The 23614-nt window shown below is 39.5% G+C and overlaps 1 protein-coding gene and 1 long non-coding RNA gene across 2 annotated transcripts; one reads left to right on the top strand and one right to left on the bottom strand.

The window, feature by feature from the left end:
- Positions 1 to 5187: 5187 nt before the first annotated feature.
- On the top strand, positions 5188 to 23456 carry oplah (5-oxoprolinase, ATP-hydrolysing). Its single transcript, XM_010784666.1, has 8 exons — positions 5188 to 5358; positions 5541 to 5679; positions 5834 to 5946; positions 19393 to 19544; positions 19983 to 20245; positions 20923 to 21097; positions 21434 to 21618; positions 23296 to 23456. The coding sequence occupies exons 1-8, from the start codon at positions 5282 to 5284 to the stop codon at positions 23299 to 23301; spliced, it is 1110 nt and encodes a 369-aa protein (XP_010782968.1). The 5' UTR covers positions 5188 to 5281; the 3' UTR covers positions 23302 to 23456.
- Positions 9787 to 23264, bottom strand: LOC104957066 (uncharacterized). Its single transcript, XR_799633.1, has 3 exons — positions 23070 to 23264; positions 12267 to 12273; positions 9787 to 9796 (listed from the first exon to the last, which is right to left on the bottom strand). It is a non-coding gene; the product is annotated as an uncharacterized lncRNA (long non-coding RNA).
- Positions 23457 to 23614: the final 158 nt, after the last annotated feature.

The following is a 23614-nucleotide window of genomic DNA, read 5'->3' as shown; positions in this document are numbered from 1 at the left end:
CCCTGATAGATGGAAGGAGATGGAGAGAGAAATGCAGTGTGATAGTATGTTTACTGACTCTCAAAGTCACTCTAATAATGCATGAACCTGAGCAGTCCAAAGAAACCCAGCAGCTCTAGAGCTCACTCTGTCCCGTTGGCGGAGATCAAGTGTTTGTTAGGTTGTGTGTGAATCCATGAGTGCATATATGTGATTGCAGCTATTTCGGATTTACAATACTTCCATAGCCACCTAGATCATCTAAAAATATCACTTAGCTAAAGAAAAATGTTGGTTTTCATGTTTGGAGGGAAATAAAAATGAACTTCATTTTAAATAAATGTATATATAAAAATGTCATTTCCAAAATTAGAAATGAATTCAGATGTAACTGAGATTTCTAAAAGGAGAATAACATTCTTTCCCCAAAAATACATAATTATAGGGAACAAAGGTTGATTTGTCAACAATTAAATATAATCATTATTAAGATTATTGGATAATTGTATCTCATGCTTAATGCCTAAATGTGTCTACAAGCAAACTCTTTGTTTTTGTTGTTTGTTGATTTTAGTTGTGTAAGCATATATGCAATGGACTCTTAAGTAAACAAATGTTTGGAAGAAGGTAAAAGATTTTTTCTTGAATAAAGTTAAGAAAAATACAGTACAGAGAATCTATTATCCTTTATTTAACCAGGTGAAAGTCTCATTGAGATTAAAATCTATTTTTCAAGAGCGACCTGAATAATAAAGTGAAGTATTACTAACTCTCCTTTTCAGAAACTATAGGAAAATATAAACTCAGTACAACAATCCAAAACATTACATTTGACTTTAAACTGCAAGTCGGCGCCAAGATAAAAAGATGCTCTGTCAAAAGAATCACTACTTTTAAGAAATTGATATCGAGAGTAAACTTTTCTGAACATTAGTTGTTGCTTTAAAACTGCAAATATCAGACAAAATAAAGAACGAAGAAAGAAAAGCAGAATTGATTTCTCTCACTGTTAGAAAAATATCACTCGACGTCAGTTTGAGAATCAATAATCAGGTAGCGGAGTTAAATCACAAACAGGAAGTACTGTTCAACTCACACACATGAGGTATGCTGCTCAAAGGAACAGGAAGTAACATCAAGCTTATATAGTCTAAGTGCAGTCCCACACATAGTCGTAAATCCGTTTGGTGTCGGCAGGTCTCCGTACATGCAGGTATTCCAATTTACGATGATGTTGCTCTTTGCCCCTCAAAAGGTGGGAGACAAGAGTAGATGTCTTCCAGTCTGTAGATGAACAAAGTGAATGATGCCCGGCCTCCTTCTGTCTGGAGAGGAGGCAGCTGCAAGGACATACACAGCACCAACAGTTTGGTAGATTGTATAGCAGCACCTTCCATGCACAAAGCAGCCCAAAGTGCTTTACAGAAAACAAAACAACAATATCAAAATAATATTAAAATGAATACAGAACAAGATAAAACATCTACAGTGATAATATGTTAAAATAAATAAAAGCAAAACAGAAAAAAAAGATAACATAGGAATACGAAAGTAAGTTGTATCTTCCCAAACACACACATTCAGAAACTGTGAACCCCTTTCTGTTCTGCCTCCTGATCTGTCCCCCCCTCCCTCCCTCNGTTCCAGCAGAGAGCCCCAAACTTTCTTTTCCCTGGCCACATCAACCAGCTCTGACTGGGGGATCCCAAGGCGCTCCCAGGCCAGCGAAGAGATATAATCCCTCCATCTGGTTCTAGGTCTACCCCTTGGTCTCTTCCCAGCTGGACGTGCCTGGAACACCTCCCTAGGGAGGCGCCCAGGTGGCATCCTAACTAGGTGCCCGAACCACCTCAACTGGCTCCTTTCGACGCGAAGGAGGAGCGGCTCAACTCCGAGTCCCTCCCTGATGACCGAACTTCTCACCTTATCCCTAAGGGAGACACCAGCCACCCTGCGGAGAAAACCCATCTCGGCCGCTTGTACCCGCGATCTCGTTCTTTCGGTCATGACCCATCCTTCATGACCATAGGTGAGGGTAGGAACGAAAATGGCGCGGTAGACAGAGAGCTTTGCCTTCTGGCTCAGCTCCCTTTTCGTCACAACGGTGCGGTAAAGAGACTCCATCCAAATCATATTCTCTTTTATTAAATCTATAACAAAGTCTTTCCATGTACCACCCAGCAACGTCAGAATGAGCCCCTATTGCCCTATTGTCCTATTATTCAGTCTTATTTTGCACGTTTTTACTTCATGTAATGGAGCTTTTTATGAAACTTTATCTCATATTCTCGCTCTTTCTTTTTCTTTATTTCCCTCAGACTGGGGTGTTGTGTGAGTGACGCCCTGTTGTTACCATGACGAGCCACGTGACCCTGGAGGATGCCCTGTCCAATGTGGACCTGCTGGAGGAGCTGCCCCTCCCGGACCAGCAGCCATGCATTGAACCCCCCCCCTCCTCTATTATGTACCAGGTACACACTCCCACACGCTTTCACCTCCACCCACTATCACACAAAGCCATTTTCAATATACCCCTCTCACGCTTTTCTCTCTCCTTCTGCAGGCAAATTTTGACACCAACTTTGAAGACAGGAATGCATTTGTGACTGGCATCGCCCGTTATATAGAGCAAGCTACGGTCCACTCCAGCATGGTGAGAAAATTGCACCAGTTTAAGTAATTAAACATGCCATGTCTTGCCATCGTGTTGTTCTTTTATATCAGATTGGTTGAATCAATTTTTGTTGTCTATCTTGAATAGTTTGTGTTCCCCTTTCAGTAAACACAAAGACAACTGGGAAGCAGCCTCACTCCCTTAAAGAGAGCCTTGTTTGTTTGTGAATTGATTATCATTTGGCTCTTTTGTAAGGATTTGGCTAGGCCTGTGGCCGGGCACACACACACACACACACACACACACACACACACACACACACACACACACACACACACACACACACACACACACACACACACACACACACACACACACACACACACACACACACACACACACACACACCTTCTCACAATGAGGCAGGCAATGAACCACTAAACCTCTTTCCCCTGATGGTGAATGAGCAGAGAGTGTGATTTGACTGGCAAAGAGGGGAAGTAGCGCTTTACTTAACCTTATTTAATCAGGAATTCCCACTGAGGTTGANGAATTAGTTCAGTCGGAGGTGTTTCTTTTTTTCAATTAGTCAACGGTTTCACAAACTCAAAGGAACAGAGAGTCTCACAAAATTTGTCGAGACAAGTAAATTTTCACAAATTTTTTACACACATGTATCCAAAAACTAGATCACCTGTTTGAATTACAAGGGTGAGGAATAGTAAATTTACACCAAGTGGAAGCTGGACATGACTTATGGTGAACTTGACGTGAAGTCCAATCACAAGGACAGGGAAGACACAAAATGTTGTACAAACAAGAACCAAGTAATTTTATCAAATTTTACCACACATGTATCCAAAAACTCGATCGCTGGTTTGATTATAACGTGAAAAACTATTAACATATAACCTTAAACATAACATATATGAACTGACGTGACAGGGTCACAAAGCAGAAAGACGAAACAGGAATAAAAAAGACCAGTTCGAGTAATTTCCCTTCCAAACAAATACCACTCTTTGGATTAACGACGCTACGTGAAAATATTAATATTATTTATAACAAGTAAATGTAAATTTAGTACCACACAACGTAGAAAACAATATACGACATCATAATACCTTTTAGTACTGATAAAAAACTCGAAACTAGGGAATCCTGGTGTTGTAAAGACAAAAACCCAGAGTACGACCCTTTTTCAAACCCTTGGGGACCATATATCCCAGATCAAATTGGACTAGTTGGGACGTCACAAAACACACGACTGGACGACTGCTCGGAGCACGTGTGTCGCAGAGAGCCGTCGCGGACTCTTCGACGAGGTGGAGAGGCCAATTCTAGACACTTCCGGACGAAGAGACATGACGTACCACTTGTAGCCGAGGACGACGGAGGAGGTGGTGCAGTCGGTTCGGTCCGGCATCCGGCTGGCGTGCGGCGTTGACATAGACACTTGTGGTGTGTGGTGTGTGTGTGTGTAGTGTGTGGTGTTGTGTGTGTGTGTGATGTGTGTGGTGTGTGTGTGATGTTGCCCCTCTGTTCCCTTTGAATGCCTGAAAATAACAGAGAAGATATTATCATTAACATTGCTGGGTTATTGGGTGATTTTTAACACCAGCCGGCGTACGCTGTATACCCAATGTGGACCTTGCAACCGCATTTACAGCGCATTACATTACATGTTACTTGTTAGACGCTTTTATCCAAAGCGACTACATACTCAATACTGTGGGGAATCCCCACGGAGGGATTTTGACAGGGTTGTTGCACAAAAGATCCAAGCGCGCACAGAAGAAATCTGAGAGCAGACATTTCACGAGCGCACAGAAACAGCCTGAGTGCAAGGAGAAGGTTTTAAACTGGAACACAGGAAACCTGTAAGCAGAAATATATCTGAGTGCAAGCGTACAGTTTGAGCAGAAGCAGAGCAAATCTAAGCGCAAGCAGGCACTATTTGAGTGTGAGGACAGGGTTTGACGGAAAGAAATACATATTCTGAACGTGAAATCAATAAAGTATGCTCTCAAATGTAAAGACCACGCTCCAAATACACATCCTGTAACAGTTCTGAGGATTTAGTAGGTGTGTTAGTCCAGGGGTTCCCAAACTTTTCAGCCCGCGACCCCCAAAATCACAGCGCCAGACTGGCGACACCCTGTCGAATGTTTATGCAAACGTTATTATTAATATTAATTAAAAAAAAAAAAAATTATAATTTTTTATTTTAATTTTCCATTTTAATTTTGTAATCATCTCGCGACCCCCACTCGGGGTCTCGCGAACCGCCGGTGGGTCACGACCCCCACTTTGGGAACCCCTGTGTTAGTCGAGTGTTATTCTCACTAAACAAGTAATGAAACCAAGATGGACGTGTGTGTGTATTGCAGTTGTGGAATAAATCTAAGTATAAGTACACAGACAGAATGTTCTCAATTTTAAATGTTGAGGTATATATATTGTGCCAGATTTATATCATCATAATAATCTTCAGAAGCACAGTCAATACTTTTACTACCAACCTTTAAGTAAGAAAGGTTTAGGATGCAGGACAGTGTTGTATTAGTACTTTAAATTCAGTGCAGGCTCTGAATACGTCCTCTCCTTCTGTTTCTTGTCGTCTCCAGCAGTCAGATATCGCTGGAGGTCTTCCTCCACCTGCGATATAAAGGCACAGACTGCGCTCTCATGGTCACCGCTGACGCTCACCCCGCTAACGCTCAGTCCTGTGCAGCCGGAGACTTCCGCAGCGCCTTCACCAAGCGGTCAGATTTGTCTCTACACATTTATTCTACAGGTTTACCCATTACCTCTTACACATTTTGAGTCGAGTTACAGTCATTTTTCCATAGGAGATAAGCTTAGTAAACTCTGCAGCTGACGTTGTTTACTCTACTAAAGGTTAATGTTCCTCTACATTCCTCCCGCTGTCTTTTCTCTTCTTTAGTTATCTGAAGGAGTTTGGATTCACCATCCCAGACAGACCCATCATGGTGGATGACATCAGAGTGAGGGGTTGTGGGAAATCTGGGATCAAATCTGTGTATAAAACCAAGACGGGGCGCGGACAGGCCAAACCAGTCACGGTACACACACTCTTATAAATACATAGAACTCAAATACACACAGAAAAACGTCCTGACGGGAAAAAGTGACAAAAGAAAGCAAGTTCATATCGGTTTTAAATCCTACCTTTTTAAATGTATTATTTTTTGTTTCACTCTCTGTTCTTCCGTGTAGATGACCAAGTGTTACTTTGAGGAAGGGTACCTGGACACAGGTGTGTATCTGTGGGAGGAGCTGCCGTCCGGTCACAGCATCAAGGGGCCAGCCATCATCATCGACAAAAACAGGCAGGTGTTATAACAGCTGTCAAAATAATAAAAAGGTTTGACTGTGTTCCGGCTTGAGCTTCAATAATCAGGATACATGTATTTGTTATCCTTGCAAGAATGGAAGTAGTCAACAGACTGGAACATTTGAATAGATAAACATTGACTGAGTCATTTTGCAGTCCCAATAATTGTCATTAAAGGTGGGGTAGGTAAGTTTCAGAAACCGGCTCGAGTGCACTCAAATTTGAAAGTACACAGCCAAAAAGAATCCGCCCCTTCCTTCAGACTTCCTTACAGAGCACCTCCTCCGCGAGAGCAGGCTGCAGTAACGTTACATATCAGGCAAAGCTAAACACATCTAGGTTAGCAATACTACACAGCCAAAGCAACTCCGATATTGACTCTGGTTTGACTTCTCCTAGTTTCCACTTTCTTTTTGTTCTTAATTTGCTCCGTTACATTTTTTCTTTTGCNACACACACACACACACACACACACACACACACACACACACACACACACACACACACATATTTAATCAATCAACACTCTCTCTCTCTCTCTCTCTCTCTCTCTCTCTCTCTCTCTCTCTCTCACTCTCACTCTCACTCACACTCACACACATTTAATCAATCAACACTCTCTCTCTCTCTCTCTCACTCACACTCTCACTCTCACTCTCACTCACACACTCACACACACACACACACACACACACAGAGAGAATACACACAAATATCTAAATTGTAACCAGCAATAGGCAGACAAACACCGGCGTCCCAACAGCCCGGTGTTCACTCTGTCGTACACATGTAGATGTAAATAGTCTGAGTATATAATAAAAAATCGCCTCTTACATGCAGTCACAAACTGTTCTATGATTTCTTTATTTTTGTACACATCTCAGTCCCACTTTATGGCGGGAACGCTCTCAAGCTTACGACTGAATTTAGTTTTTCTTACCACTTACACAAAGATTTAAAGAAACGGAGGAATGTTTGTGTGGGAAGAAGAGCGATGGCTCCAACTGGAGAGTGTTTGATCGGGTAAATAGGAACAGTAGTAGATAACGGAGGGGGGACTACAGCCTGAGTGCTGCTTAATCAGCCAATCAGGGAACAGGAAAGTCAACTAGGCGCGAACAGTAGAGCCGAAACAGATCGGTGTCTTCCTGTGATTTCTGTGAAGAAGCAGCTGCCTGGAGAGTGATAGTGATCCTGATGTTTGAGGAGGCATGTTTTCATTTGTGTTTTCCTTTCATTCACCTGAGGAAGGAGTGTTTCAGCAAAGATGAAGAGGAGGAGGAGGGGAATTAAACAGATTTTCTGTGCATGACGAACTTTACGACACACTGGCCGTTTCTCAATCGCGAGGATGCTTGCTTGGTAGCACATGTCTTCCGAGTCACTTCCTTCAGAAGCTAGGCAAGAATCCTCCCTGGCATTCGGAAAACAAAGAGTGGAACAGGCTAGCAAGTTTGCAGGTGTGCGTCATATGAGAGGCCCCGCCTTAACTTTTTCCGCCACAGATTTGGGGAAATTGGTCCGTGCGCAAAGCATTGTGGGGATTTTAAGGACGCAAAGTCTACCCATGTGCAGCCTCGAAATTACCCCCAAACCAAGGACGCTGCCTCGGTGGAATTCCAAGTATGCTGGAGATTGGAACAGTCCTTCGGCGGCACTCGATGACGTAGCATCCTTGAAATATTGGCTTGGAAGCCAGTTTCCTCGAGATTGAGAAACGGCCATGTTCTCACCGTTCTCTTTTCTCTGTCGGGAAGCTCCTTCTCCTCTCACTTCGATGATTGTGTGAGACACTTTTAAGACAAACTAACAACAACAAAAAGCAGTTGAATGAATTTATTTATTGATTGCTTCTTTATGCAACGTTGGGGGACAATGTTTATTTTTCTACGGACTTGTTGAAAATCCCCTCCGGTAAAAGTTAGAATAGTTGTCATGGTTGTAAAGCCATCTTGTTTCAGTCTGGTTTTGAGCACGAGAGAAAAAAACACTTTGTTTGGAGATTTAGAGATGGCTAGTTTGGCAGCTCTCGCTTATATCATTTTATTTCAAGAATCCCTGTTTAGTGAAAACACGAGGGCTCAAAACTGCAAACAGAATGACTTTACACAGTGGCACATATTCATTTATTTATTGAACAATTACCTGGTGGGGAGGAATAATGTGACAACTTGTGAGTCCTTTGTGAGTCAATCGTGTGTTTGAAAGACCCTTTCCTTTATATTTGTTCATTGTGACGACGAAGAATTCGGCTTCTTTTTTGCCAAAAGATTTCACGGACACATGCATGGACTTGAAGGACACTGGGTTGTTTTATTTTTCAAAATCTAAATGAATGAATAAACTTATAACAAGAAGCCAAATATATTTCTGTGGATGTTAAAGGTTTACTGATCACATCTTTGGTTCACTCTTTTTGTATAACCCTACTGCCATCTTCCAAGAGTTTCCTTCACTTGTCATGATGCTCAAAATCTGCTTCTGGATACGCTGCCTTTCTCCTTGTCTCTCTTTGTATCTGTTCTGTACATTTGTGTCTGTCTGTCTGTATGTCCGTCCGTCAGTGTACAGTACGTTGTCTTGTTGGAAGAATCACTGCCTGAAAAGAGAAAAAAAAGGGGATTTGCTGCAATCAGAGATATATCATTTGCTAACTGCTGTAAAAAAAAAAAAATATTGGGTAGCTTCTGTAAAAGTCTGTATAAAATTGGATTTATTTGTCTGAAATGAGGCGGTGTAATACAGTGTACACTCGCACCTATGCATGCTCGTTGGACGGTTGTCACAGGATGGTTCTTCCACGTGGTTCTCCCCCTTTCTCTCCTCTTCTGTCAACATTTCTCTTCCTTTTTTCCTGCACGACAGAACCTCCTACACCCCCTCCAGCGCCTTTACCTGTCTCCTCTTCTTTTCCTCTGGTGGAGAAAGAGCAAATAAACAAACCAACAAATGGTGTTTGATGTGCTTATGTGTGGATATATCTTTCATAGAGTGCACATAATTAGATTCTCACACGTTCACTTCTTTCTCTCTCGAGCCCTAACATGTGTAATGGATCTTTTTTTATCCCACATTTGGAGGCAGACAGTGTTTCTGTGCTTGTCAGACGAAGCAAGAATAAGCAGTGAAATGCATATAATGCCAGGAGATTTTTAACGTCTATTTCTTAGAGACTAGCTGCCTATTTGTTCCAGCTCACAGAAGAACCACAGCCTGAATCTCACACAGTTGACCTTCTCAGCACAAATATGTTTACATGCTCCCAGATATTCTCTTTCAAGCCTGAATGCAGTGATCTTTTTTCCACCCACGCAGGTTGCTCGGTCCACAGCTGAATTATTTCAAGTATTGAATGGATTGCCATTACATTCAGTTAACACATTCACACAGCCGCCCTTCAGGATAAATAAGAAAATATTTCGCTTTTATTCTTACTTTCCATTCAGCACAACCATAAGGTTAAACATGTAATTTATTTCTTATGATTAAGCAGGCGTTCAGACTGAAAAGCATTTGAAATACTCACCATGAAGGCTTACTCTTTGACCCTTGGTGAAGTATAAATTGAAGGAACTGAAAGACATAATGAGAACGTATCTTAGTCTCTTCTGCATATCGCTGCTTTGTAATCATCTTCAATTTAACTTTATATCAAATATTACTGTTGTTACATTCTTTATTTCTATTATGTTTTAGGTTTTGTTTTACGTATACTTTATGTAGAAAAACATGCCTTTGTGTTGTGAGCTAAGTGCATCTGTTAGCGAACTAGGTAAATAAATACAAAATGTATATAAAAAAAATATATATATATTTATGTTTATCAGTTACCAAAGTCTTATCTTCTATCTCAGTGACCTTCAAAATGGAAATCCTAATACATGGATGTGTTAATTGCAGCATCTTAAATGTGTGTGTTTGGTGCTGTGTGTGATGATTGAATATGGATTTAATTTAAATTCTCAATTTCCATTTCGATCTTTCATTTCAGTGATTTCAAGCTAAATAGTAGAAATACAGCATCCGTGTTATCAAGTTATTCATAAGGTATTGCAAGTATTTGATTAGCCAGTACATTGTATTACAGTCAATATTGAACGGTTTTGCCAAGATAACCTGTGTTTTTCAACCATCACTGCTGCATAAATGATTAATGGGGATGCATTTTTCTGTTGTACAACAAGACCAACAGGACCGCGGGTTAGCCAGCTAGCAACACTGAGTAGCACTGCTGAGCATGTTAGCCTAGCTTGTTAGCCTCAGCTAGCTCTCAAGCTCCGAGCTGGGCGACGTGTTTCAAGGCCTCTTTCCCTTTTTTGAATTGGGCGTTAGAGTTAGATACCAAGATGGCGCCGACTAGCTCTGCCTACTTTGGGCTCCACATTAAATCTGTAGAATGATATGGGTGAGGTCACGTGCACTACGTCCATTTATCCAGTCTATGGCCTGAACAAAGCTACTTGCAAAACTCACATTCCTATCAGCCTCAGCTGTCATTGTGCCTGCTAGCAAATGTTAGCATGCTAACACGGTCAACTTCAATTGCGAACATCTTACCTGTATGTTATGCTAACATGACATTAGCGTTTAGCTCATATCCACATCACTTTGTTTGTATTAGCTACTTCAAATAAGCTAGTAGACATTTTATTATTTATTTATTAAATTACAGACTGGTAATACTGATTTGAATATTTACCATACAGCAAATATCTGATACATGTACGTTATAATTTAAATTAACCTCAATCAGTAAACTTTAAAATGCATGATCTCTTTGACCTCCAGGTCAAATTAATTAATTAAGTCTTCATCAATATATTATTTCATGATCATACAATACATTGCTGTCAGTTCATTTTTGATCCAATAAACAGACATGTTGATAAATGCTGTACGGATACATTCAACATGTTGTTTAGAAATTGAACATTCGTCCGTCTGCAGTTCAAAAGACACAGGAAGGCCCCTGAGATCCTGAGAATGAAAAAGTGAGACTGAGTGAAGAGTAGAAAAAAAAAATCCTATAGCTTTCAGGAGCTTTGTGTTCACTTCTCGTCCTGCAGAGAGTCTGCGGAGAGCACTACTCCCCATCCTCTGGGTGAGGAAGAGGAGGGAAATGAGAGGAAGGTAAACAAGTCTGTACTCCTGAAGCCAGCTTATATGGGTTCGTCCGAGTCCTCGCTCTCCCTGTGCTCCTGCAGCGAGGAGAGAGTGAACACTGGGCAGGTGGGGGAGACGGGGGAGGAAGGAGGTGAAGGTGATGAAGGTGAGGAAGGAGAAGAGGTGGAGGGTTCCTGTGAAACACCCTCATCTCCTCTAGTGCTCCCAGGGGAGGAGGAAGGGGCACCGGCCCCCCCGGGAACTTCCCTGAAGGAGGGCGCTTTTCCTCTGAAATCCTCCTTGGACTCCCTCCTCGCCAGCTCCCCCTCCTCCCTCCGGCTACCCTCCCCTCCCCACAGATCTCTGTCCCCGGTGGGGGAGGAAGGGGTGGACGGGGGGAGTTGGTGCTTCTTGGATTTCCTGCTGGCGTCCCTGAAGCTGGCCAGAGGGGGGCGGAGCCTCACCCCGCTGCGAGTGGAGCCCTCGATCGCTTTCTGTAGCTGTTGGAGAGAGAGAAAATGTATCAACGTTATACAATCCGATTTTTTTTTTTTTTTTAAATATGAACCCCCCTTTATTATAACCTTTATTTATATGAATTGTAATATATGTCATATATAACATATTTCCGATTTGGTAGATTTTTAAGGTGTTTTTTCTTTAAAATGTATTTGAAATCTATAAGTTTATCCAATTAATTTTCCCTTTTTATATGAATTTTAATAAAATTATTAAATAACAAATAATTATTTTCTTGAAGTGATTATTTCTTATAAGAATTATTATTTACTTTGAATTAAATTGTTTAATTCATAAAGATTAACAACAATATATATTTTTTCCCTTGATTGGACTGTTTTTCTATGTATTTATTTAATAACATCGTTTACACTTTAATTCTTTAATTTATTAGTTTAATAATTTTTTGGGCTGTTTTGTTATTTTTTTAATTAATTAATTATTATTAAATCTTTTTGTTTTTAAACTGCTTTAGGGAGCAACACATGTTTTGGTTTATTTAGACTGTATGTTCTGTAAAGGGTTGAGATTTGTGTTTTTACAAAGCATATATAGGCTACTGTATGTTCAATATAAGTCAGTTAACCCTTGTGTTGTGTTCGAAAGCTGTTACCGTTCATGGTGTTCGCGGGTCAATTTTGACCCATGATTTATCTCAGTCCAAAATCTATCATCCAATATTGTATTAACTACATCATAACTAACTTATAATGCATTCATAACCGTACAATCCTGTTGTAATTGTATGTTATGGTTCCACAACACATTACACCACATATTGCACACGTGCATGTGTGAGTTCAGGTTCAAGTGTTAGTGTACATATTCTTTGAGAAAGGTCGAGTTCCCGTGGGGGGAGGGGGGCAGAGGGATGGGAGACCAGGTGCATGTTGCGAAAAATTATTGTTACAGTGGATGAAGGGGGAGAGGTTGTCTAAAGTCTAAGATGAATCTTGATTGGGCCAAATTTGACCCCGAGTCACCCAAAACAATTCTGCTGGGTTTCCAGACCCGAACACTAAATTACACACTTTTTTTTAAAGAGACCTTCACACTTGGCTAAAATGGTCAAAATCAGTTTTGTGGCTGTTGTGGAGCATATCATGAAGCCTTGTTCCGATAAAAAAAAACAAGAGCGTAGTTATTATATAATTTGAACTTGAAACGGGTCACGGGAGACCCGAACACAACATAAGGGTTCAATATAAATAAATACATGTATAAATAAATACAGGCATATATGAATAAATATGGTGAACATTTCTGTAAAAAATAAAATATCTCCATAAAAGTTTGAAGTACAATTCCTCAATATAACCTCCCTGTTACCCAAAATGTCAAAGTAAAACTAAGAAAATAGTTAGATTTGTCCCTTTTAACAGATTTTGTTAAAATCTCTGAGAAAAGTGTCTTAAACTTACCAGATGGGATTTAAGAAAACAAGCTTTTTTTAAAACATTGAGAATTCGTTTTACATATTTGAGGAAAAAGTCAGAACATGAGAAAGAAAAGAAAAAGTATTTTCCCTTGAATTATAGTAAATAATGCGCTTCCAATCTACCAAATGTATTTATAACCCACAGTGGATTGTTTCGTTTAAAGGGGACCTATTATGCAAAATCCACTTGTTCATGTCTCTTCTACATCAACTACGTCCCCTCTATGTAAAGAGAACCTGAAAGTTTCAGGAAAAAAGATTTTCTCTTTTTGTCCTGATCCATTTATATAAAAACCTGTCTGAAAATGAGATGATCAGATTTTGGCCACTTTATGATGTCATAACGATTTTTTTGGCTTGTGTAACCATTAGCCAATCACCAACCAAGGTAACACTTGCCAACCCTGCCGATTTTCGCGGGAGACTGCCGATTTCATTGTCCTCTCCCTGTTTCCTCCCGGGGTCATATTTCTCCCAAATTCTGACACACACACACACACGCACGCACGCACACACACACACACACACACACACACACACACACACACACACACATACACAAATGTCAAACCCTCCTCTTCTCTGTTATAATGCATCATCCATCACTTTTAAACATTAACAGGAAGTTTCTCTTTCACTTCTTATTTCTGTAACTCTGACACACACACCCTCCCCACACACACACACACGTCATGACGTCATTTTGTGTTGCAAAATATTCTTTATTTAAATGTACACTCATTTAGTCACACCCAATATTCTTGGAAATTGACGTACTGTAATATGACTGCAAAAAGTAAAAATAGAGTCTTTATGAACTACAAAAACAAAGTCGTTTTTAAAAAAAGATATGAAAGGTTTAAAATGGATGTGTTTTTTGTCAATTGTAAATTGTGTAATTCCTACTGTTATCTTTAATATTTGTTATGCATGCTTCTTGATTAATATGAAGCTATCGTTGGCTCTTAACTTGCTGAAACTGTAAATGTCTGATTCTGAAAACACGTAGTAGATTATGATCAACACCAGAGGGCTCCTGGCCTCCTTAACTCTGCAGAGAGAAGCAGTGACTGGAAGCATAGAGGAGGAAAAACGGAAGAGCTCTCACTCTGTCTCTGTGTCAGTGGTGGTCAATCAAATATTAATAAATATACATCTTGATTGTGTAAGACTATTTATACGAAACACAACTACACGACATGACTGTTTAAAGACTGAACAAAGACATTGTCAAAAGAGAGGAAAAGTAAAAATCCACTGTTTATTAAATACCTCCAACCACATATTGAATCAATATTTAACAATAAAGACTGCTAGATTACCCATAAGGACTCACCGGGTCTCATATGCACTTTAAATGTTCTGAAAAGTTCCTTATACAGCTATCAGATAACACACACACACACACACACACACACACACACACACACACACACACACACACACTACAGAACAATTTGACACATTTCCCTCTTTTATGTGCCCATCCCCCCACATGGATCACACCTGGCACACGCAATACATGTTCAGTGTCTATTCTTTGTATATTTACTGCAGTTTTTCATGTATACCATAGTCTGATACAATATTTACAGTTTGAAAGGGTGTTAAATGAAATGTGGTGATGATTAATGTTTTTTGTGTTAATGTAGTTAAAACAGGACCGGTCGAATTTGACCGCGAACACCAAAGTAAGGGGGGGGAAAACGAAGAGAATAGGAGGGTTAAGAGTTAAAATGCTTACATAACATGTCCTTTCTTACATTTAACCTGTTGTGGAAACATTTCTTGATCAAATTGATATGAAACTAATGAGACAAACATCGCTTTGACACTGATCGGGACTTTAACCCTAAACGTTCACAGTAAACCCAAAGTGACATATATGCACAATTAGAAATATGATTATGATCTGCTCCGTTAATTTAGCTGATTCAATTATATTGAGTTAATATATTCTTTATTCTTCAATTCAAAGAATGTTCAAACTAATTTAAACCAAAAAATTATCCTCATTAATGAAGTTATATATAAAAGTTATTTTACCATTCAAGCCCATCAATATGTCACATTTCAGATGTTTGACACGAGGGGGGGTTACTTGTCAGAAATGTGTTCTAGGTGGTCTATTTATTCTAAATTATGTTCCCCTTAATTTCCCCAAAAGTAGAAGTAGGGTTCTTATGGGTTAATATAGAGAAAATAATATGACTACATGGAGGTATAATTAACTATTTTCTTGTTTGTTTAAGAAAATTATAAACAATACAATATATAATGTGTTAAGCCTGTCATCGTAAAAGGTAGCATGCAATCACTCCTTACTTGCAAACGGAAGAAAAAGTCCTCCAAATATTGCCACTGAAAAATACAACGTTATTGTTTTTAATTGTAGTTACTCCTAATTTACCACAAACAAATATATTTCCAGATTAAATATGTTACAAAAACATTACGAAATGCTATGCAAATGTCACAAATGTGCAAACTGAAGTGTAAGAGGAGCAAAGTAAAACATTTTTTAGCAATGTTTTTATTGCAGCATATACAGTCCACATTGAATAATTTATGCAAAGGTTATTCCAATAACAAAATGACAGGCATACATTTTGATACAAATATAGTTATTTGCTGAATTTTATCATATAAAAACAAAAAAGAGTGTGTAAGATAAAAAAAAAACCACAGCTTTAAAGTCTTGACGATTTAATCAGACGACAGCATGTTAAACTGATGCAAAAATCAACTAATTTACTGAGAACATCCATTAGAAAATGTCAACTTGTAACATACCTGAAAGGTGAAAAGGATGCGCATGCGTAGTCGGTCAACACCTACTGTAAAAGACCGGAAGTTTGGCACAAAAAAAAATTAAACCGCGGAGTGATACCTCTCTTCCAGTAATGAGACGATCTTTGTCCGGCTGGTGTTCTCGGAGCTCCATCATCAAACAGACCGCAGAGCGACCGGAGCGGGCAGCAGAGGAGAGTACAACCGTGAACATTTACACTAAAAACCCTGGGAAATAATGCTTATATCTCCTCTTATTCTGATGGGGATTTGGACTTGAGTAACTACGATGAAATAGCGTCGAAAGGAGCGCATTAATCACACGGGAAATTAAAGAAAAGGAGGAGAAAAGGTAAGGCAAAACTTCTCTTGCTGTAAAAAAAAAAAAGGTCCCGATTTTTGGGCTCCGACTACCTCCTGGAGCAAACGCAAACTGTTGGTTGTAAGTGCTTCGTGTTTACGATTTTGTCGAGTTTAAAACAACTTAACTTGTATACATTACTTTATGGATATAATTAAAATTGTATGTGTGAATACTTTTAACAAACGAGTTTACATTAAAGTGGTTAAAAATAAGTTACCGAAAACAAACGGCGAACAGATTTTTTAATGTAAGTGTGTTGGCGCCAGTGCATAGATGGAGCCTTTTGGCTGCATTCGTGGAAAAAAAAAGTTTTTCTGACTAAAGATTTTAAAATCACTGTTAAAACCAACAATCAAATCAACATTATTTATTTTTGGGTCAAGTTTGCTTCAGTTAGTCTTGGGGGAGGAGAGTGTTTACTGAGTTGTTAGCAGCATTAGCTAACTTTGCTGCATAGTTTACATAGCTCGCCTGTAATTATAGTAAAGCTTCAACGTGTGCTACCAAGTTAGCATACACTCAAAACATTTAACTTCTAACCAGTTTTATGAATATAAGTCACACTCTTTCCTACTTAAACATTGTCTTTCGACCTTACTTTTACGTTTTAGTCAACTTTATTTAAGATAGCTTGGCTACCTTTCGTTTCAAGGCTAGTTTGGTAACGTTTTAGAGTTTTTAGTTGTTGAGATGAAGGCATGTTTTGTTCAGTGGTAGAAAGCAACCAAGTACTAAAGGTGGGAGAAGTACTCAGATCTTCTAGAAGTAGAAGTACCAGAGTGTAGGAATACTCTGTTACAAGTAAAAGTCCCCTTGTGCAGATTGGTCCATTTCAGAATAATATATGATATGTTTTATAATGATTGATCATTAAAGTGTTCTCAAAGCTGGTAAAGGTGCAGCTAGTTTGAATGACTTTGTATACTGCAGGGTAGCTTGTGAATTTACTCCAGGTGGAACTAAAGTCTGATTTAACACTTGATTATATTTCACATCATTCATCCACATCTGTGAAGTAACTAGAGGTATTCATTACATGTATTGGAGGAGAAGTACACCATGTACCTCTGAACTGTAGTGGAGTAAAAGTACAAAGTAACAAAAATACTCAAGTAAAGTACAAGTATCTCAACATTGTACTACATTTTGGAAGCCAGTTAAGATTAAAGAACTCAAGAAAAAGTACCTGAAATCTTCACTAGAGAAACTGATTTAACTAATGAATGATTTGAACTATCTTTTATTGTCATTCTTCAACCCAGAGATATGCAGTTGTAGTCTATTTATGCTGCACCAGAAATAACTAAAACAATAGTAGTGCACTCCTGTTGTGCATGTATTCAATTTGCATCAGGAGGAATGTAAACAAAGCACAAAGGTGAACTCTCTGGACAGACTCATATTTACTCTTAATTTAGCCTTTTTGGTTTTATATTGGGACCACAGATTGTTCCTTTTTAATGTCATCTGTTTACTGCTTTTAACAGTCAATCTAAATAGGTCAAACTTTCTTATTTTGTAGTCTTTTTGAAGTCTTAATCTAGGAGCTGAACCCTAGTGTGCTTTGAACAACTAGGAGACTACTTAACAAACCCTAACTTTCTCTGGTTTTACTTTTATATAAGTATCATTTTTTTTTTTTTTATCAGATTTTGTTTCATTGTATAATCTGCATGACAACATTTCTCCCATTAAATCAGGTATTTATTTTAAGAAAGTAGCAAGTTCATTTCTAAATTTGGTATGTCATGATCAATCCGGCTTTTCTACTAAAATTATTGACTTCTTCTGATTGGACCAGTCATTTTTATGCAAAAATGCTCATGCTCAAACTCATGCTCAAAATGCCAGTGCTTTTATCTGACATTTGTGAGAAATGTTGTCAGTAGTTTTGTGAAATGAAACAGAAATGTTCCTTTTATTTAACAGAAAGCTTTTAAACTCGTGTCTTATTATTACTCTGATTAAGAACCCAAATAGTCGCCATATCAAAGGCTTTGTTTTTGTCTGTATGGGTGGATATCTACTAGGGATGGGAATTTGAAAGCAAATGTATATTCGACTCCCAAAAAAACAGTTAACCGATTAACCGAAATGTACATATCCTATAAAAAAATAAAAATACATGTTCAAGTAAGTATAGAAACCAAGTCGAATTTGTCAAATGTATTGATCACAGTTTGAACAGTTGACAGCTATAGGCCTACAGCTTTCATCCTTAAAACATAACTTGGTTTTTAAATTAAAGAGGGATCATACACGAACAACATAACGGGTTAGGGTAACGTAACCCTATTACAACAGAGATCAACAACCTCTAACAGGGCCTATCACAGAATGCAGCTATTCAATACTCATTCTTGTTTAAGAATATGAGCATGTCTACTAGGGATGCTCAATTAATCGTATTTTAATCGCGATTAATTATGGCTTGCATCGATTACGAAAACAACGTAATCGAAATAAAATGATTATTTTTTTATTATTACTTTTTTTATTTTGGGGTTTTTCAGTTGAATTATACTTAAAGTTCAGGGTAATCAACTCTTAAAAACATACTGTTCAAAAAAAAAATCTCCAATAAATGGATGTTTTCAAAGTCAATGAATAATCGCAATTACAATTATTGACCCAAATAATCGAGATTATGATTTTTGCCATAATCGTGCAGCCCTGTCTACTCAGGGGAGAGNACCAGTAGACGATGTTGAACCTAACTCTGCCATGGTGAAAGTGGCCGCCTGTTGCTGGCGAGTCATTGAAGTACTGCTGCAATGCATGCCCAATGACGGCACGCCCAATGACACGCCCAATGACGGCACGCCCAATGAGGGCACGAGATACATTTGTGCTTGCAAGAGATGGAAGGCTGACAGACAGGGCGGCAATCCAATCCGTTTACCGATTGGTTGTAGTTTTTACAGTATTACGGCTTCCACAGATGACATTTTTTTATGGATTTTTTGTCAAAGCACTTCAGATATTCATTGCTATCGGGATGTTAAGAGCATTCCATTGAATATAACAAAAAGTGTATCTCGAGCCGGTTTCTGAAACTTACCTCCCCCACCTTTAAGTGAGACGTGATATTTTTCCACATACTGAGATACTTCCACTTGAGCCTACTTTTTACTTTTAAGCTAACAGTGGTTTCTTTAAAATACATGAATGCCTGTATGCATCTTTGCCTGTGTTATTTATATGTGTTCTGCTCTTTCGTCCTTCAGCACCATCCTGGTGGAGCCGTGCTGTGAGGCCCGTCTGACAGCAGGGGGCGATGTGTGCATGACGGTGGGCTCGGACCCTCACTGCGCTCTGGGCACGGAGCTCAACACCGTGCAGCTCTCCATCTTCTCTCACCGCTTCATGAGCATCGCAGGTAAAACACAGGAGAGGAGGGGAGAGGAGGGGGGGTCAAGTGGAGGAGGGGGGGGGTCACTATAACATGTTGAGTATCATTTTCTTATCAGCTCAAAGTCAACTTTATGGTCAATCTGTCAGTTTGTGTGTACAGACAGAGAGATCGATTAGAGATTTCCCACAATCCCGAATACAAAAATACAAATATTTATAAAATATGTTCATCCTATATATACACAATCAACAAACACATGTATACATTAAGACATAAATAAAAGCACAACAATCAATATATAGAAAATAACAGTCACTTCAATAACTTTGAGAATGTACATTATTGCAAGTTTGTCCATAGCAGCGTAAAGCGTGTCTGGTGCTGAGTGAGTGTGTGAGTGTGTGTGGTGTTGAAGTCCAGACACTCAGACCCAGCTTGTGTTCCTCCTCTGTTCCTCTACAGAACAGATGGGTAGGGTTCTCCAAAGAACCTCCATCTCCACCAACATCAAGGAGCGTCTGGACTTCTCCTGTGCCGTGTTCGGACCTGACGGAGGTTTGGTGTCCAACGCGCCCCACATCCCAGTGCACCTGGGGGCCATGCAGGAGACCGTCCAGTTCCAGATCAGGTCTCTGGGGAACACTTTGAAAGAAGGCGATGTGATCCTGAGTAACCACCCGTGTGCGGGGGGGAGCCACCTCCCCGACCTCACAGTCATCACACCAGTAAGTCCTCCAGCTGTGTGTCGGATTTATCTCCTCATAATTACATTTTCAATTCAAAGGTATTATAGTCATATGCACAAAGCTACAGTGTAGAAATGTCAATGAAATTCTTCTGGCCTGAGCTCCTCAAACAATGCAACATTTTCTTCTCACTAATTACATTAATGCACACAATGTACAATATCTGTTTTTTCTTTTTTCTATTCCTGCCGAATTTTATTTCATATTTTATTCAATTTTATTCCATTCTATTTCTATGTAAATACTGCTATATTTTACTATATTTTTTATAATATTTTTTAATGTTATTATAGTTTTCTTAAAATAGTTCTGTGTTTTTATTTTTTGTTTTACTTTCAAATCAAAGTCAACTTTATTGTCAATCTTTCAGTTTGTGTACAGACAGAGAGATCGAAATACCGTTTCACACAAAAATACAAATATATATAAAAATATGTATATCCTATACACAATCAACAGACACATTTATACATATGCACAAATTAAGACATAAATAAAAGCACAACAATCAATATATAAATTAACAGTCACTTCGATATCTTTGGATCTTCTTTTTATGTATGCACCATGACACCAAGTCAAATTCCTCGTACGCGTCAACCTACCTGGGGATAAACCTGTTTCTGATTCTAAATACCCCTTCTCTCCTGCTCCAGGTGTTCAGGAAGGGGGTGAGCAGTCCTGTGTTCTTCGTGGCCAGCAGGGGGCACCATGCTGACATCGGAGGCATCACTCCAGGCTCCATGCCCCCCCACTCCACCTCCCTTCAGCAGGAGGGGGCCGTCTTCATCTCCTTCAAACTGGTCACTGGTGGGGTCTTCCAGGAAGAGGGTAAGAGAGGAGGAGGGGAACAGAGAGAGGTCAGAGCTGGGTCTCGCCCACAAGTCCAGATAAAGATGTGGACGTTGTTACTGTACCGGGTTTCCACAGTCAGTGTTTGACCCCAAAAAGACAGGAGTCACAGCAGGAGGCTAAGAGGTGTACTGCTGTTGACAAGGGACACTATATTTAAAACATAAGAAACTACCAGAATAGTCCGGTTTGGGGAGCTTAGATATCCACATAAATCATTTTAAGTTATTTTCTTTAACATTTACATTTGTTTCTTTAATAATACATCCAGTAATGTTGTTTTCTGTCCGTCTCTTTCCCCTCTGTCTCTATCAGCTGTAACTGAAGCTCTGATGGCTCCGGCCCAGTACCCAGAATCCTCTGGGACTCGTAATCTCCATGACAACCTGTCAGACCTGCGGGCTCAGGTGGCAGCCAATCGGAGAGGCAGCCAGCTGGTGGGGGAGTTGATTGACAGCTACGGGTTAGCGGTGGTTCAGGCCTACATGGGATACATCCAGGTAACTGTGAAGGAAACAAAGCACTGTTAGAGAGCGGTGCAGGAATGAGTCCTCTAACCTGGAAATGAGTCAGCATTTTACCACTGTCACCAAGTCAACTTTTGTACTTAACGTATTTTGGATAGATGCCTTAAATAAGGTTTGTGGTTAACACAAGCAAGAGATTTAACAAGGGCCCCCAAATGAGACGAATAAAAAGTCATCACGCCCATCATTAGCCGCCTTTAGCTGCTGCAGTTCCTTTATAGTCAGCTTTTACTTAAGTGAACCTATCATGCTGTATTTGTATAATATAGTGTGGACCATACTATATAAGGCATATTTATACTTTTATTTCAAAATACCAAACAGATCATGCATTTTAGCCATTCCGCATTTCTCTCAATTTAATACTGTCTTTTGCATGGGCTGATTCGTGAGAACAGCACCATCTACAGGCCTGGGCATTGTACTACAGCGTCTCCAGCGCTTTCCAACGGCAATGTCCGTGGCTGTCTCCTCCTGATTGGTGGAGTGGCCAATAGCGTAGCGGCCACTTCTGTGACGTCATAGAAGTGTTCAAATCTGGATCAGTCTGTATCAGATCCGTTGCAGGCCCCTTTAAGAGATTTGGGTATTGGAGGAAATAGGAGAGGGTTTATGTTTTCTGACACTTGGTGAGTTCTGGAACACCGGGACACATATATTCATGTAGAAAAGACGTACAAAAGTGCATTTTGCATGATAGGTCCCTTTAAAGAAATCTTTTAATGGTGTTAATATGTGGAGATTATCCGCTGAACAAAGCGTGTGAGTATTCATAAAACAAGATTATTTTCTGCTTATCCAAAATCCAAATGGAGAAATCATCCCTCTTTCGTTGAGAGACTCTCTGGGATGCTAAATTTACAATTCGCCTACCAAAAATCCACTGCTCCACTCTGCTGCGCACAGTAGAAAGAGTGATTTTAGTGTGCAGGAAGGAGTCCTAAAACCCAGATATGAGTCAGCATTTCACCAATTCCTGTTCTCTCCAATGCTTTTCTTCTACGACATAGAATATGTCAGTAAATACCACACTGGTGGATTAAAAACAGCTGTTTACTAACAAATGTGACGGACTAACCGTCATCAGGCCCAACATTGCCCCGCGTATATAACATGTGCCAATATTATTTAATTATTAAATAATGTGCTATGATAACGTTGCCAATTATGCAATTGCACTACGGGTTTTTTTTTTTTTTTTTTTTTTCATTTTGGCACTGACTGATGCTGAGTAATATTTACACTAATGATGTGACTGCTATGTTTCTGTTAGATATTGAATTTGAATCTTTTGCTGCACTGTTAGTGTTACTGTAGTTTTACTATTATTGCTGCTGTGGTTTTATTTATTTTGTAACTCGGCTCAACATTTCCTCGGGGATGAGGTAAAGTCTTATTATATCTTAAGCTTTAGCAGTGTCCACGCTGATAGCCTGAACGTTAGCTTTTTACTTCAATAATGCAAAGGTTGGTGTTTATATGAATATGGAAAGGAAACCCATTGCTCTTTGTGGAGAGGCTTTGCGATGCAACTTCCAGGTCAGCCCTTCAAAAATACTCATCCCTTTCCTGCACAACCCTCTTAGTGGAACAATAGTAGGTAAGTGTGTACTGCGGTGTTGTACTTACATGGCTTCCGTGATGTTTCAGAGTTAATGCAGAGCTAGCGGTGAGGGACATGCTCAGGAGACTGCTCGGCGCCGCCGGCAAGAAAACGGGCTCCTTAGATGTGAGGCGGAGGATTTCATGACGACGGGACAGCGATCAGGACTGAGAGTTCAGATAAATGAGACAGAGGTGAGCCAGAGAGCATCGTTCATGATCATTCTGAAACCACTTGCACAATGAATAGTAGTGGATACAAATTACTTCGTTACTGTATTAAGTACATGTTTCTGGATCGTACTTTACTCCACTACTTATTTTTTCTGATGACTTTTACTTTGACTTCTTACATTTTAACCCCAAA

This window comes from Notothenia coriiceps, unplaced genomic scaffold (genome assembly GCF_000735185.1).
Source record: "Notothenia coriiceps isolate Sejong01 unplaced genomic scaffold, NC01 NC01_scaffold00026424, whole genome shotgun sequence".
NCBI classification, from domain to species: Eukaryota; Metazoa; Chordata; class Actinopteri; order Perciformes; family Nototheniidae; genus Notothenia; species Notothenia coriiceps.
The sequence above is the reverse complement of the archived record's forward strand: the minus strand, read 5'-3'. Positions and strand labels throughout refer to the sequence as shown.